The sequence below is a fragment of the Leucopleurus acutus genome (assembly GCF_964270905.1).
Source record: "Leucopleurus acutus genome assembly, chromosome: 3".
Lineage (NCBI taxonomy): Eukaryota > Metazoa > Chordata > Mammalia > Artiodactyla > Delphinidae > Leucopleurus > Leucopleurus acutus.
Genome location: NC_139145.1, coordinates 58,429,164 through 58,445,576, shown reverse-complemented (window position 1 = coordinate 58,445,576; position 16,413 = coordinate 58,429,164). Strand labels below are relative to the sequence as shown.

The window sequence follows — 16,413 nt, the reverse complement described above, 5'->3', positions numbered from 1 at the left end:
ATGGAGGCAGGAGAGAGGAAGAAATGCTTTCTGAAACAAAGGCAAGTCTTGATATTCTTTGTTTGGCTGGGCATAGCTCAGGCTGGCTCTGAGCCTAGGCGTTATTCAGTGGCCGAGGAAATGGACAGTGGCTCCTTTGTGGCCAATCTGTTGAAAGACTTGGGGTTGGAGGTAGATGATCTAGCTGCTCGGGCCCCCCAGGTCGTTTCCAAAGGGAAAAAAATGCGTTTGCATTTTGATAGGCAGACCGGGGATTTGTTGTTAAATGAGAAACTGGACCGGGAGGAGCTATGTGGCCCTACCGAGCCCTGTGTACTACCTTTCCAGATGTTACTGGAAAATCCCTTGAAGTTTTTCCAGGCTGAGCTACGGAGTAGGGACATAAATGATCATTCTCCAGTTTTCCTAGACAAAGAAATAATATTGAAAATTTCAGAAAGTATCACTCCTGGAACTACTTTCCTAATAGAGCGTGCCCAGGACTTAGATGTAGGAAGCAACAGTCTCCAAAGTTACACAGTCAGCCCCAATTCCCACTTCCATCTTAAATTACAAGACAGTGCCGACGGCACAATATTACCACAGCTGGTGCTGGACAAAGCACTGGATAGAGAGGAACAGCCTGAGATCAGATTAACCGTCACAGCGCTGGATGGCGGGATTCCACCCAGGTCTGGGACCGCCCTAATTCGCATTGAAGTCTTAGACGTCAATGATAATGCCCCCGAGTTTGCAAAGCTGCACTATGAGGCGCATGTCCTAGAAAACAGCCCCATTGGATCCCAGGTTGCCATTGTCTCTGCCAGAGATTTAGATATTGGAACCTATGGAGAAATATCTTACGTACTTTCCCAAGCATCTGAGGATATTCGGAAAACATTTGGAATAAATGCAAAATCGGGAGAACTCCTTTTAACACAGGAACTGGATTTTGAAACTCTTCAGACTTATACATTAAATATTCAGGCGACAGATGGTGGGGGCCTTTCTGGCAGTTGTGTGGTGTTTGTCCAAGTGATGGATTTGAATGACAACCCGCCGGAACTGACCATGTCAACGCTTATCACTGAGATCCCAGAAAACTTGCAGGAGACTGTAATTGCTGTATTCAGCGTTTCAGATCCTGACTCTGGAGACAATGGAAGGATGGTTTGCTCCATCCAAGATGATCTTCCCTTCATTCTTAAACCCTCTGTTGAGAATTTTTACAGTTTAGTCACAAACACAGCCCTGGACCGAGAAACAAGATCCGAATATAACATCACCATCATCGTCACAGATATGGGGACACCAAGACTGAAAACCCAGCACAACATAACCGTGCTGGTGTCCGACGTCAACGACAACGCCCCCGCCTTCACCCAGACCTCCTACACCCTGTCCGTCCGCGAGAACAACAGTCCCGCCCTGCACATCGGCAGCGTCCGCGCCACAGACAGAGACGCGGGCGCCAACGCCCAGGTCACCTACTCGCTGCTGCCGCCCCTCGACGCGCACGTGCCCCTGGCCTCCCTGGTGTCCATCAACCCGGACAACGGCCACCTGTTCGCCCTGAGGTCCCTGGACTACGAGGCCCTGCGGGCGTTCGAGTTCCGCGTGGGCGCCGCCGACCGCGGCTCGCCCGCGCTCAGCAGCCAGGCGCTGGTGCGCGTGCTCGTGGCGGACGACAACGACAACGCGCCCTTCGTGCTGTACCCGCTGCAGAACGCCTCGGCGCCCTGCACCGAGCTGGTGCCCAGGGCGGCCGAGGCGGGTTACCTGGTGACCAAGGTGGTGGCGGTGGACGGCGACTCGGGCCAGAACGCCTGGCTGTCGTACCAGCTGCTCAAGGCCACGGAGCCCGGCCTCTTCGGCGTGTGGGCGCACAACGGCGAGGTGCGCACGGCCCGGCTGCTGAGCGAGCGCGACGCGGCCAAGCACAGGCTGGTGGTGCTGGTCAAGGACAACGGCGAGCCGCCGCTCTCGGCCAGCGTCACGCTGCACGTGCTGCTGGTGGACGGCTTCTCGCGGCCATACCTTCCGGCCCGTGAAGCGGAAGCGGCGGACGCGGCCCCGGCCGCCCAGCTCACCGTCTACGTGGTTGTCGCCTTGGCGTCTGTGTCGTCGCTCTTCCTCTTCTCGGTGCTGGTGTTTGTCGCAGTGCGGCTGTGCAGGAGGGGCGGGGCGGCCTCGGTGGGTCGCTGCTCGGTGCCCGAGGGCCCCTTTCCGGGCCACCTGGTGGACGTCAGCGGCACGGGGACCCTGTCCCAGAGCTACCAGTACGAGGTGTGTCTGACGGGAGGCTCTGGGACTTTCAAGTTCCTCAAGCCGGTTATCCCAAACTTCCTTACTCAAGATGAGGAGAGGGTTAGTGAGGCTAACCCCAGTTTCAGGAATAGTTTTGAATTCAGTTAAATTTTAGTAAGGGTCTATGATGCCGTCTCAGTTAAATTGTGCAAAGTCGTTTTTTACTGCCTTGCCCATTGGAGTTGTTTTCTTTGTATTTGAAATGTAACTATCTTATTCCAAGTCAGCGCATGTTACTGGTGTTTCTAGATGTGCTGCTCTGTGGTATAATGAATGCAAATTTTCTTTCTTACTGTTAATATCACTGTAACTTAATTCGATTTAATGTGTAAAAGTATATTTTGTATTTTCTGAAGTCTTTAATTTTTAGAGCACTTTTTTTCAAAATTCACCTTCCATAGTCCCTAGGTAATTTTTGCATTCCTACATTTTTGAAAGTTTGCAATAAGTACACAGGATTACTCTTTTTCCTACCCAGAATATTTGTGTTTGTATAGAGTATTCTCTTAGGCTAGTTTAAACTTTCTTCCTGTGAACTCACATTGGCTAAAACCATTAACATAGGTACATTCATGAATCACAAAGCACCCTCTCACACTTTTCTAAATATATACTTCCTTAAAATGTTCATACCTGATAATTATGATTCTTTAGAGATTGTGAAAACCTTCACTGTTGGATTCTACAAATCATCCACATTAAAAGTCTTCAATAAATCAACTACCAATATTCTAAAATGTAGTTAAATAAATAGCAATGTCCAGTCATTTTCAGACATGCTAATTATTCATGCTTTTTATTAAAAATTTTAAAACCTCTGATTGTTTCAATCCCTCCATTTAAAAATCTGTTTTAATTATTTAAAACCATCTATTCTTTGAGTACTTCATTAAAATCCAAAAGATCTGAGAGAGTACACGTTTTTGTCTATGACCAAATTTTAGAAACTTCATATGTAATTTGGCATTGCATTTTAAAATAATATCTGGAGCATTTATGATTCAATTGGAAATAAGACCATGGAAAAAATATTTATCTTGGTTTGCTCATTCTATTTTTTTTTCACTGACTACTTCCATTTTCCCCCTTTCAGTTTCCTAGACTTTTCAGTGCTTTTTGGTTTCCTTTTTAGTGCTTGAGTTACGTTTCTCAGTAGCTCTCCATTTACTGCATGATTAGCACAATGACTGCAACACTAGGTTCTTCATAAAAATTTTAAATGACTGATTGAAGGAAAGAAATGTCTTTATTTCATCTGTGATATACTGACATTCAAATACATTAAAATACTCACAGGACAAATTTTGCTGGAATTAAATGCTCTCTGATTTAATTTTTGGTTATTAACAGAACTTCACTATTACTCAAACATTATGCAGTTACTAGTGCTTGGTGTCTCTTTCCTTCAAGATAGTTTTCCTTTTTCTTTTTCTCCTTAATTTTAATCTCCTCTCCTGCCCACTAGCTTAAGGAATCCACATGAGGAAATTGTGTTTTCAATTTTATGATGTATATTTTCCTTCCATAAGTCCTTAAATGATTCATTTAACTTTCTTTATTCTTATTTATTTCTTGCAGTTCAATTTCTGATCCACACATTAAAACAGAATTTTAATTTTTAATGTTCTTCAGACTATCTTTAAATTTTTATATTATTTTATGTTTATTTGAACATACTATTAAAATTATAATATAAAATTTAAAGGTCTCATTTTGAGCTTAGCATTCATATAGAGAAGTATCTTGGTATCAAATTATTACCTGTTGGATCTTGGATAAGTCATATAATTTCTGTACCCCCAGAAATGATAACAGCTATTTAAATAGCTTGCAGTTATGTCCAAATAAGATAACATAAGGATAAGAAGTGTAATTTTGTTATTTTTAGTATCACTAATATTAAGAGTAAATTTAATAAATGGTCCTTCATATAACATTACTTATAATTGTGAAGAAGCTATATTGAACACATGATATTTGTGCTGTTTCGTTGCTCTGCGCAAAACCTTGCAATAGCTTCCTTTCACTCTTAGAATAAAATCCAGCCACCTATTATTTGGCCCCTGCCTCCCTGTCCAGCCTTGTCTTCCCACTTACTCTTTATTTTTTAATAGGTGATATTTATGTTTCTTTTTTTTTAATGTCTATTTATTTATTTTTGGCTGCGCTGAGTCTTCGTTGCTGCGCACCAGCTTTCTCTAGTTGCCACGAGCTGGGGCTGCTCTTCGTTGTGGTGCACGGGCTTCTCATTGTGGTGGCTTCTCTTGTTGCAGAGCACGGGCTCTAGGGCGTGCGGGCTAATTTAGTCCTCGCCACGTGGGATCTTCTGGACCAGGGCTCGAACCCGTGTCTCCTGCATTGGTAGGTGGATTCTTAACCACTGCGCCACCAGGGAAGCCCCCCACTTACTCCTGAGACACTAAACTTTGGGTACACTATCCTACCTTCATTATCTAGAATAGCTATGCTTTTCTGTCCCCGGGCCTTTGCATTCCTTATATATGGAATCTTCCCATTTTAGTTTTAGCCTGGCAAACTTCTTCTCATCCTTCATATTCCAGATTAAATGGGACAATTTTGGGAAACTTTCTGAATCCCCCCTATTAAGTTAGGTCTCCATATTGTATACTTCCAGTGCACTCATTATACATTTCCTGTATAGTACTGTTTAAACATCTGTTTAAATTCTGTTCACCCCATTAGATGGGAAACTCTATAAGATATACAGACATAGTCTGTCTTATTACCACAATACGTCTAACTTCTACAAACGCAATAAATATCGGTTTCCACAGGTGAAATACAGTTATGCAGATTAAAGAGTTAATACAGATGAAACCAGTAATCATAGAATTACTGTGAAATAGGAAGAGGAGAAAGCTCTGTGTTCCTTGAGTGAGTGCGAAAATGTGGAGGGAATTAGGCATTTGTGGTCTCTGGATATATCCCCTGACATGATCTATTATAATTTTTTATCACCTTGCTTGAGGTTGTCTTTTCGTAGCATTTTTCTGACTATAAATGCAACTCGTGTGCATTTTACAAAATTTGGAAAATAAAGAAAAACACAAGTAGGAAAGCGAAGCTTCATCACTTAGAGCAAAATCTTGTAAAACTTTTTCTGTAATAATTACAGGAGGTGGGGTGAATAGTTCTAGCAGGTGCCCACTTCCGCAAAATCATGGAAATGGCACTCTACCAGGGACAGTCACTTCTTTTAGATAAGAGCGCATTTCTTCTCCCTAGATTGTGTTTATTTGAACCATATAACAGAAGGAATTCCTACAGTAGCATCAACTCGGTTTGATAAAAGGGAATAAGCGATTTAAAAAATGAAAACAAAAAGCCCAGCTAAACATCACCTTCTCCAAGATTTTGAAACTGTGAGCGAACGCACGGTGGCGCTGTTGACTAAGAAGGAGAATTAAACCGCAGGCACTGCGTATATACTCTGTAACAACGATTCAGTGCAGTAAACTAGGGGTTGTGAGTCGGGGCAGATTTTTAAGCAAGCAAATCTAAGACTCTGGTAAGGATTATTCGCTAGATTTTCTTTAAAGGTTAGGAGGCAAAAGACTGCGTTTCCCAGTGCTGTTGGAGGCTAGCTTGACCATAATTCTCGGAAGAATATGGCAGAAAATGCAATGGAGGCCGGAGGAGAGCGCTTTCTTAGACAAAGGCAAGTCCTGTTTCTCTTTGTTCTTCTGGGTGGGTCTCTGGCTGGGTCCCAGTCGAGACGCTACTCTGTGGCTGAGGAAAAAGAGAGGGGGTTTTTCATCTCCAATCTAGCAAAGGATCTGGGGCTAAGTGTAGGGAAACTGGCCGCGAGAGGGGCCCAAGTTGTGTCTAAAGGGAACAGACAGTATTTTCAGCTCAACCATCAGACCGGTGATTTGCTCCTGCATGAGAAATTGGACCGGGAGGAGCTATGCGGCTCCGCAGAGCCATGCATACTGCAGTTTCAGATATTACTGCAAAACCCCTTTCAGTTTATTACAAATGAGCTCCAGGTGATAGACGTAAATGACCATTCTCCGGCATTCTCTGAAAATGAAATGCAGCTGAAAATCCTAGAAAACACTCCCCCAGGAACAATAATTCCTTTGGGAAATGCTGAAGACTTGGATGTGGGAAGAAACAGTCTCCAAAACTACACGATCACTCCTAATTCCCATTTCCACGTTCTCACACGCAGTCGTAGGGATGGAAGGAAGTACCCAGAACTAGTACTAGACAAAGCACTGGATCGTGAGGAGCAGCCAGAGCTTAGGTTAATGCTCACTGCGCTGGATGGCGGGACTCCACGGAGGTCTGGGACCGTCCAGGTTCACATCCTGGTCTTAGACATAAACGACAACACCCCAGAATTTACACAGTCCCTCTATGAGGTTCAAGTTCTAGAGAACAGCCCCGTTAACTCTCTTATTGTCACTGTTTCAGCTTCTGACTTAGATACAGGAAATTTGGGGACAATATCATATGCATTTTTTCATGTTTCTGAAGAAATTAGAAAAACTTTTCAACTTAATCCAATTACTGGTGATATCCGACTAATCAAATATTTGAATTTTGAGGCGATCCATACTTACGAAGTGGACATAGAAGCCAAGGATGGTGGAGGCCTTTCAGGAAAATCAACAGTGATAGTTCACGTGGTTGACGTGAACGACAACCCACCAGAACTGACCTTGTCCTCAATTACCAGCCCTATCCCAGAGAACTCACCAGAGACTGTGGTGGCTGTTTTCAGTGTTTCCGACCTAGACTCTGGAGACAATGGGAAAATGGTGTGTTCCATCGAGAACGATCTCCCCTTCATCCTGAAACCATCTGTAGAGAATTTTTATACCCTAGTGTCAGAAGGAGAGCTGGACAGAGAGATCAGAGCCGAGTACAACATCACCATCACAGTCACAGATATGGGAACCCCCAGGCTGAAAACCGAGCACAACATAACCGTGCTGGTGTCCGACGTCAACGACAACGCCCCCGCCTTCACCCAGACCTCCTACACCCTGTCCGTCCGCGAGAACAACAGTCCCGCCCTGCACATCGGCAGCGTCCGCGCCACAGACAGAGACGCGGGCGCCAACGCCCAGGTCACCTACTCACTGCTGCCGCCCCTCGACGCGCACGTGCCCCTGGCCTCCCTGGTGTCCATCAACCCGGACAACGGCCACCTGTTCGCCCTGAGGTCCCTGGACTACGAGGCCCTGCGGGCGTTCGAGTTCCGCGTGGGCGCCGCCGACCGCGGCTCGCCCGCGCTCAGCAGCCAGGCGCTGGTGCGCGTGCTCGTGGCGGACGACAACGACAACGCGCCCTTCGTGCTGTACCCGCTGCAGAACGCCTCGGCGCCCTGCACCGAGCTGGTGCCCAGGGCGGCCGAGGCGGGTTACCTGGTGACCAAGGTGGTGGCGGTGGACGACGACTCGGGCCAGAACGCCTGGCTGTCGTACCAGCTGCTCAAGGCCACGGAGCCCGGCCTGTTTGGCGTGTGGGCGCACAACGGCGAGGTGCGCACGGCCCGGCTGCTGAGCGAGCGCGACGCGGCCAAGCACAGGCTGGTGGTGTTGGTCAAAGACAACGGCGAGTCTCGGCTCTCGGCCAGCGTCACGCTGCACGTGCTGCTGGTGGACGGCTTCTCGCAGCCCTACCTGCCGGCCCCTGAAGCGGAAGCGGCGGACGCGGCCCCGGCCGCCGTGCTCACCGTCTATCTGGTGGTCGCCTTGGCATCGGTGTCGTCGCTCTTCCTCTTCTCGGTGCTGGTGTTCGTCGCGGTGCGGCTGTGCAGGAGGGGCGGGGCGGTCTCGGTGAGTCGCTGCTCGGTGCCCGAGGGCCACTTTCCAGGCCACCTGGTGGACGTCAGCGGCACGGGGACCCTGTCCCAGAGCTACCAATACGAGGTGTGTCTGACGGGAGGCTCCGGGTTAAATGAGTTTAACTTCTTGAAGCCGATTCTCCCTAGTGGTCTGGTTCAAGACACTGGGCAGGACTAGTGCAAAAAGGCAATTGCAAGAATAGCGTAGGTTTCATTAACAGAAGAATCAGAAAGTTGTCTGGCTACGAATGCTTTCTTTTAAGTCAAGGCTCTTGAGTTGATATAGTATTTTGTTTGTATCTTGATTTTACTTTCTGTCTAGTTAACCCTGCATGTTCTTTTTTCATCTGCTTCCTACCTTTTCAATCCAGTATTAATGTCTCTTTCTTTTTCTAATAGGTGAGTAAAAATAAATGCATTATCTTTTAATGATGATTTCAAATAGGTTTATTTAAGGTAGTCATTTCAAATTCTCTATCCAAAGCACTGTAGAGAGAGTTCTGAACCACCAATATTATAATTTACCGTATTGAATATAGTCAGGTAATATTCTTTATAATACTCCTAAAGCAGCTTTGTCTGTGGTTAATGAAGTGGATAACTAAAAATGTTTTAATATGTACCATTTTAAGGTGTATCATCCTGTAGGGGCTTAGTACTCAAATACAACTTACACATATAATTCATTTTCTGTTTTGACATTTGCAATTAATATTTCAACACTGTATATGCTTATATTGGCTAAAAATGGACAAAAATTAGCTTAATAGGTCAGATTACTCTTAGATTTGCCTAAAGTGTATTTATGATGGATGACTGAGAAAAAAAATTAAACATAGGCATTTTGAACAACTGATCATGCTTTTCCGTTTGGCATGAAAAGATTATTTAATAAGCATCTGGTGGAATGACAATTTGTTTTTTAACTTCTGAGATGTAAGTATTATCAACCTGAGGGCCATTTTAAAAAAATTTCAAGAAAGTACATGTATATATGTTCTCTAAATGCTTTATAGCAAAAGTGGTGTCCCATCCAATCCTACTTTAAAAAAATTAATATCTACTTGGCATTTATATGGTGATATATGAAGGAAATATTTTCTTTGCTTCCTCTCTTAGTTCCCTCTTTCAGATTTCAACCTTAGACATGACTTAGGATTATGTATTGTACTTTGGGATAAACACTGCCCAACCACATCAGCATTCTACCTCCTATAGAGTAATTAAAAGAAGATTAGAAGAATGGGAAGTTCTAAAGGGGAGAGAGCGATATCACTGTGAAAGTCTAAATTAACTACAACTAAGAATAAACTCTTGAAGCAACCAAACATCAATTTTTATGTCTAATTTGAATGAAATAGAAAAAAACCTTATTTTAAAGTACAAAATATTTAGTCCCCAATTTAAAAATCTGATTAGGAAAAAATAAAATTTCTCCTCATAGGCATTTTCTCATCCAGAGGCATAGAACTTTCCAGAAATTGAATACTCATGACTAGAAGAAAGAGAACTGAAGTTTCTCAAAGATTTTGAAAATTCTCAAAAGAGAAAAAGAATGTTGTTAACTAGATGTTAACTAGACTTATGTCATCATTTGCAATATGCACAAATATCAAATCATTGTCACACCTGAAGCCAATATAGTGTTACATGTCAATTACAGCTCAAAAATTTAAAACTCCTACTGACTGTAAAAAAAAACCAAAAAAATTTATTACTGACATGTCTTCAATCACACATAAAGTTATAATCATATTAAAATGGTGTTATTTTATGTATGAGAGTCAAATACATGAATCTTTAGTAATCAGGGGAAAGACAGTATTTCCTTTCACTCATTAAGTACTTTATAGAGATACTGAATCTGAATCTTCGGTCAGATGTTTTTTTCTTCTTTTCATACTTAGCTGAATTTTCATGAAGATCAGAGAAAAGGCAAAGAATTCTGATCGAGACTTCTCTGTATTTGGCTGGCTTAGTTGCAGCTCATGTCAGAACCAGGGAAGTTTTCAACTACAGAAAATATGGAGGCCAGTTCTTTTTTGGCCAATATGGTATATGATTTTGGACTCAAATTGGAGGCACTATATAACCGGGGAGTTATTTAGACCCAGACATAAGAAGAACAGATACTTAATAATATCTTAGTTGATAGATGCACTGAATTCATATATTGTTGAGAAGTGATCAGAGTTTAGTAAAGCCAGAAAAGATCATATGGACTAAATTTGAAGACAGGAAAAAATTATACCTTACTCTTGGTTCAAAGTTGCTTTTATTTCTTGGCTACTGGAAACCTTTTACCCTTTTATTTGAAGACAACTTTCAGAAACTTCTTTACCTGGATATTTTATTAAGTACCTGACAGAGAGGGCACTATATGTATAGTACTAACTATCTCTGCCACTTTTTGGAATTCCCCCAACCGAAAGTCCAGCACTAGGTAAAAATGATGACTTTCTACATTCATAATAATTTCCCAGTAGTTTTTCTTTTAAAGGATGGACAAATTCATTACTGTGAATTATTTCCAGATTGATCTCTTACTAATATTCTAATCTAGTTTTTAATACTGAAAGGCAAAGAGATGAAAATGAACTTTAAACTTTTATGTAGAGTTGTTAAAAGACTAAACTATATTCAAATATCACTCATTAAAACTAGTGAACTAACTTACCACACTTTTAATAAATCTTCCTTAATCCTTGAATATGGCTTCCTTGCAAATGGGGACTTTAAAAAATGACAGTTTTTAAACATACATTCCACTACTATATTTTGCTTCTTAGAGTAGATTGTTACATGTTTTAAAGCTGGCAACCTATTAGGCATAATTCAGTTATTTCTATGTCTAATCCTCATGTTCTTAGCCAATAGCTTGGTTGGTCATAGATTTTAAAATGTAAACTAGGGACTTCCCTGTTGGTGCAGCAGTTAAGAATCCGCCTGCCAATGCAGGGGACACGGGTTCGAGCCCTAGTCTGAGAAGATCCCACATGCTGCGGAGCAACTAAGCTCGTGAACCACAACTACTGAGCCTGCGGTCTAGAGCCCACAAGCCACAGCTACTGAAGTCCACGCGCCTAGAGCCCATGCTCTGCAACAAGAGAAGCCACTTCAATGAGAAGCCCCCGCACCGCAACGAAGAGTAGACCCCGCTCGCCGCAACTAGCAAAAGCCTGTGCACAGCAACGAAGACCCAACGCAGCAAAAAAATAAATAAATTTATATAAAAAAATAACATGTAAGCTAATTTTCCTTCTCCCTCTTTTGGTATTGAAGACTGTTGATGAACAGTCTATCAGTCTAGTTCTCATTCTTTTATCTGTAAACTTCTTTTCTCTAAGATGTTTTCTTTATTCTTGATGTTCTGATATTTGCTAGGTCCAAACCTGAGATTCACCCAATATACTGAATTTTTTAAAATTAACTATAGTTTTTGGTGGGCTTTTTTCCCCCAAAATTTCCATTTGGCAGGTTTTCACAACAATTTGTTCTTTTTTTTTTTTAAACAATTGCCATTTCCTTCTTTTTTGTTGGAGGAAATTAAATATCTTTTACTTTTAAGCTCTTTCCATATTGTTCCAATCTCTGTTTCTTCTGTATACATCTTTTATTTGTTGATTCTGTTTTTCACACTGTTAGTCTTGTTAGTTGGTGATATTTTATTGAGAACTCATGTTCTGTTGGAGGTTTCCCTCATACCATTACTGGTTTTGGTAGTCTTGCAAAGGGAGGAAGGAGTCTCAAAGTGGTTACAGCCTCAGGCTCTACAAATCCAAGCCTTAATTAAGAAGCTTAGCTCAACTTTGCCACACACAAGTAGAAGTTCTGGACCAACACCTAATGATGTGTTTGAGCTGGGCCCCAGTCTCCCTTGGGTGGCACTGCTCTGCATTTGCTCTATGAAGCAAAATCTTAGGGACTGTCACCCTCTGCTTCTTGGCTGTCATGATGTCTGATAAGGCTATAGACATGAGAGCTAATGAAGACATCATTTACTTTTCAATCTTTAGAGTAAACAAGCTGATTTAATCTTAGAATAAAGCTGATTTTGAGGAAAATGAGTTGTAACTGAAGTAATTGATACATGAGAATTACCTAAAGGGAAAAAACATGGTCTTGATTAATATGCATGACAGTGCTGCATATGGTGGTCCTGGATGACACACCCAACTTGCTGGATGACAAAGAAAACCCACTGCTAAGCAATCCTATATTGTGTACTGAGTTGGTACCAGGTAGAACAAGGTGGTATCCTGGATGGTGATGAGCTAGAACTCATGACTATTTTATCAAAGATTCAAAGCCTCAAAGTACTTAATGTTTAGCACATGGACCCACAACCTGGAAGTATAGAGCACTGAAGCATATCTAGGCTCCTAAGAGACAGACACAGCCAGGCACAAACATGTGCTGTTATTAAAGACAACTAGAAGCCACCTTCTATTTGGCATAATCATGCTATACCTGGTCTAGGACCTATCCCAGCCCCACCTTGTGTTCCTTGAACCACCCACAGAAGTTTACTCAAGCCAACACATGCTCTATCCTCTTGATCACTAATTTGATTTAGCCATCTTCCTCTTCCAATTCTCTCTGCTCCCATTCAATGATACTCAGATGTGGAGGATGAACAAGGAGCCTTCAGTGGAGGGCTGCTCATAAGGCCACCTTCTGAGCATTCTGGGGATGTCAACATCACTAAGACTTAGTTCCAGAACTACTAATATGAGAGGTTTCTGATTGGAATATCAGAGACAAATGGGTTCAGATTTTTTTTTTTTTTTTTGGTGCACGGGCCTCTCACTGTTGTGGCCTCTCCCGCTCAGGAGCACAGGCTCCGGACGCGCAGGCTCAGCGGCCATGGCTCACGGGCCCAGCCGCTCCGCGGCATGTGGGATCTTCCCGGACCGGGGCACGAACCCGCGTCCACTGCATCGACAGGCGGACTCTCAACCACTGCCCCACCAGGGAAGCCCCTATTTTTAATATAGTATGTAATACAAGGAATTATTAGAAATTATATTGGATTTCATCACAAATTTCTAAGGCCAAACACTCTAATTATTCAAATATCTCCTTTCTAAATTTGCATTTCAATTAGTGTGATTTTTTAAAAACATAGCTTCAGTTTAGCTATAAGATATTAAAAGGTTAAAAGATATTAAATTTTAGTTTGCTTTTACCAGTGACAAGTATTGTTTCCTTTACGGTTATTTCATTTGAATGGCCAGCTGATGAATCTAATTTATCTATTTAGTAGAAAATTCCACAAGATAATTCCTTTTATAAGAATTTCTAGTAAAATCTACAAACCATTTATAATTACCAGTTATCAATGCTGCTTAATATTTTGAAATAATACTATTTGAAGTGTGATTTCAGTAACTAAAAATACTATTTAAAATCTAATACATATTTCACCAATTCATCTCTCCTTTCAACAATTATTGCTTAATATCCCTCTGTACTTTCCCCCTCCAAGTTAAGAGCAAAACAGCCCTCAAGTCATCATGAAGTTTAAAAAAACATTCTCTCTCTTTTTTTTTAAACAAGTGAGACTACTCAAAACTTCAAAGTATGTGTTTAGCATTTGAACTTCAGGACTTCCTGTATTCAAATTCCTTTAAAATGATTTTTATCTTTCCCTCAATGATATTTAAAGTTCTTGCCTGTATTTTACCAAGGAGGAATTAAAACTGATATTTAATTACCAGAGTATCCCTCTAACTATTCTATCTCTCTTTGTGTATTCAAAATGGAAGAAATGTTTTAAATATTGTGCTTCAGGTCTGGCAACCAATTGTGTAAGTTGTTGTATGAATCCTTCAGAATGGATAATGCAGCTTTCCTGACTGGAATGGAATGGTTTTGCAGGTAGTCATTCTCTTTATCATTATTGCCTCTTGCATGCAGATATAATAGTTTTTTTCTGATAAGTTTGGCAGTTTGGCAAAATAATCCATGATGCAATGTTAAACTATCATCTTAGGCCACCTTTCTTGATTTTAACTTTACACACTGATAACATTTCAAAAGATCTATACATAGATATTTTTATATATATATATATTTAAGGCTACAGGGAATTCATTATTCATGTAACTCTTAGTTTTTTTTTTTAAACCTAATTAATGATCTCAACAAAAGACTCTTAGTTTTCCTTTCAATTTCTAAATTTTGTAAGCACCTCTTTTTGCTGGTACCTATCTCTAAAGGGAGACAAACTATTTAAAAGATTCTTATATTAATTGAAAATTTGAATAGAAATATATTTCACCCATGATATCTGTGTACCCAAGGCAAGGCTGAAGTTTGGATCTAAATTACCTAAAATGTTGTTCACCTCTCTAATTCCACTTAGATCAAAGAATGGATTCTGGAGCCATTCTGTAACAGTTTGAATCCTACCTTTGCCATTTTCACATGGTGCGTGACTATGGGCAGATTATTTAAACTTTCTATTCCTCAATGTCTTTGTCTATAAAATGTGCCTAATAAGAGTGCCCACCTCATAGGGTTGTTTGAGGGATAAAATGAGTTAGTGTATGTAAAATGCTTAGAGTACTATCTGGCATATAGTGACACATATATGTTAATATTACCTAGATTTCATTTGTTTTGGATTGACAAAAGGGATCGAAAAGAGCTAATCTGCAACACTATTAACTATGTCAGCATATAGGAATAAGTAAACAAAATCTAGTTTGAATTTTGTCCTGAACTCTTTAACTTTAACTAGAGCTCAGTTAATACAGTATGAAACAATTTTTTGTTTCATTCAGGAAATTTGCTTTCCATTTATATCTAAAATAATATTCTTTCTCTTTTTCTTTTCAGTATGTTTATTATTTTTTATCATTTCACTTAATGTTGATATATATTTCTCTGATTTGCCTTAAGCATGAAAGAAAATTCTACAGCATATTAATATTACTATTATTGCTATTACTAGATCTCTTACAACAGGAATTAACAGAGCTAGAATAAAAGTAAATTTATTTGAACAGTGCTTAGCGTGTATTATACTCTCATCTCTTAGAATTCTGTATTCAGTGTCAGACATGTTCATGGCTGAATGCATGATCTCACAGTAATCTTCTACTATAGCTAGAAATACGATCATTAGAGTGGGTTAATTAATTTATCCAAATGATATTTACTGAATGACTACTATAGTCCAGGCTTCTTTCAAAAATAATGTTTCCTGGGACTTCCCTGGCGGACCAGCAGTTAAGGCTCCATGCTTCCACTGCAGGGGACACGGGTTCGATCTCTGGTTGTGGAATTAAGACCGCGCATGTGCGCAGCATAGCCAAAAAAAAGTAAATAATAATAATAATTTTTCCTAATATTTTCTATCATTATCAGAATCTAAGATTACTGACATGATTTTAAAATAATTCATTAAATGTGAATCATAATTTATGAAGTTAATTAATTAAATTATAAGATATTTAAGGAGGAGAAATCCCATATGTACCAAGATAAGTGGTACTCCATTCAATATACTAATTGTAACCAGTAAACTGATTAACTGTGTCTCAGTTAACTTACTATATCAGGGAAATCACAATAGCTGCATGCTGCACTGAAATCCATTTTATAAACAAGTCTCTCCTCTTCACCATATATAAGTAGGCAAAGGTTGAGGTACCCTTTGCTCACACATTAAAATGTTTTAAATCACTGCTTCTTGTCTTCCCGCAAATTGGCTAGTCAAGGAATGTGATATCTGGGCTACAAAGGATCAATGTGGTAAGAAGCAAACTCATTATTAAATACAGATATCTAGCTAAATCAGCTTAAACTTAAAGGCTTTACCTTAATAAAATTCTATGGTTTTCACTCAATTTTGTCTTGATATTATCCTGATGATAGTCAAGTAGAATAATCAAGTCCTATCACCCTCTGAGCTTCTGTTTCTTTATCTGTAAAAATCCTTTCATTTCCTCTCTGGATCTAAGAATCTGATTCTAATACTATTTGACCTCCTTAATATTTTAATGTGGGTTCACACTGTAAAAGGACTTATAACAAAGCAAGATGCCTCTTTATTCAACTGTATTACTGTTTGCACACCAGTGTAAAAAAATAGAACCTGAGACCAAGTAGTACAGAACACCTTACACAAACTTTTTGCATCATCATAAATTTCTCACATACTTGGAAATAAACAGATAAAACTATTATTAATTATAATTTTATAAGAGTTTATCTCCCCTGGTTAGACTATGACAAAGGGGAAATGGAGTTCTTTAAGTTCCACCTGTAAGGGTATGGGGAGAGGAAGACAGCCCCTTGCT

The 16,413-nt window shown here is 40.7% G+C and overlaps 2 protein-coding genes across 2 annotated transcripts in view; both read left to right on the top strand.

Moving 5' to 3' along the window:
* LOC309958906 (uncharacterized protein) overlaps positions 1-16,413 on the top strand; it is a gene marked incomplete at both ends in the record, with an annotated part of 34,330 nt that continues 17,917 nt past the window's right edge. The window contains 2 exons of the mRNA XM_082835033.1: positions 1-2,389; positions 4,990-5,081. Coding sequence (XP_082691159.1) covers positions 1-2,389; positions 4,990-5,081 — 2,481 coding nt within the window. The remainder of the gene's footprint in view (positions 2,390-4,989; positions 5,082-16,413) is intronic.
* Positions 5,916-8,550, top strand: LOC309960220 (protocadherin beta-3-like; the record flags this gene model as incomplete). The annotated part of the gene is made up of 1 exon (XM_082836878.1): positions 5,916-8,550. One exon carries the CDS (start codon positions 5,916-5,918, stop codon positions 8,280-8,282), a length of 2,367 nt encoding a protein of 788 aa, XP_082693004.1. The 3' UTR covers positions 8,283-8,550.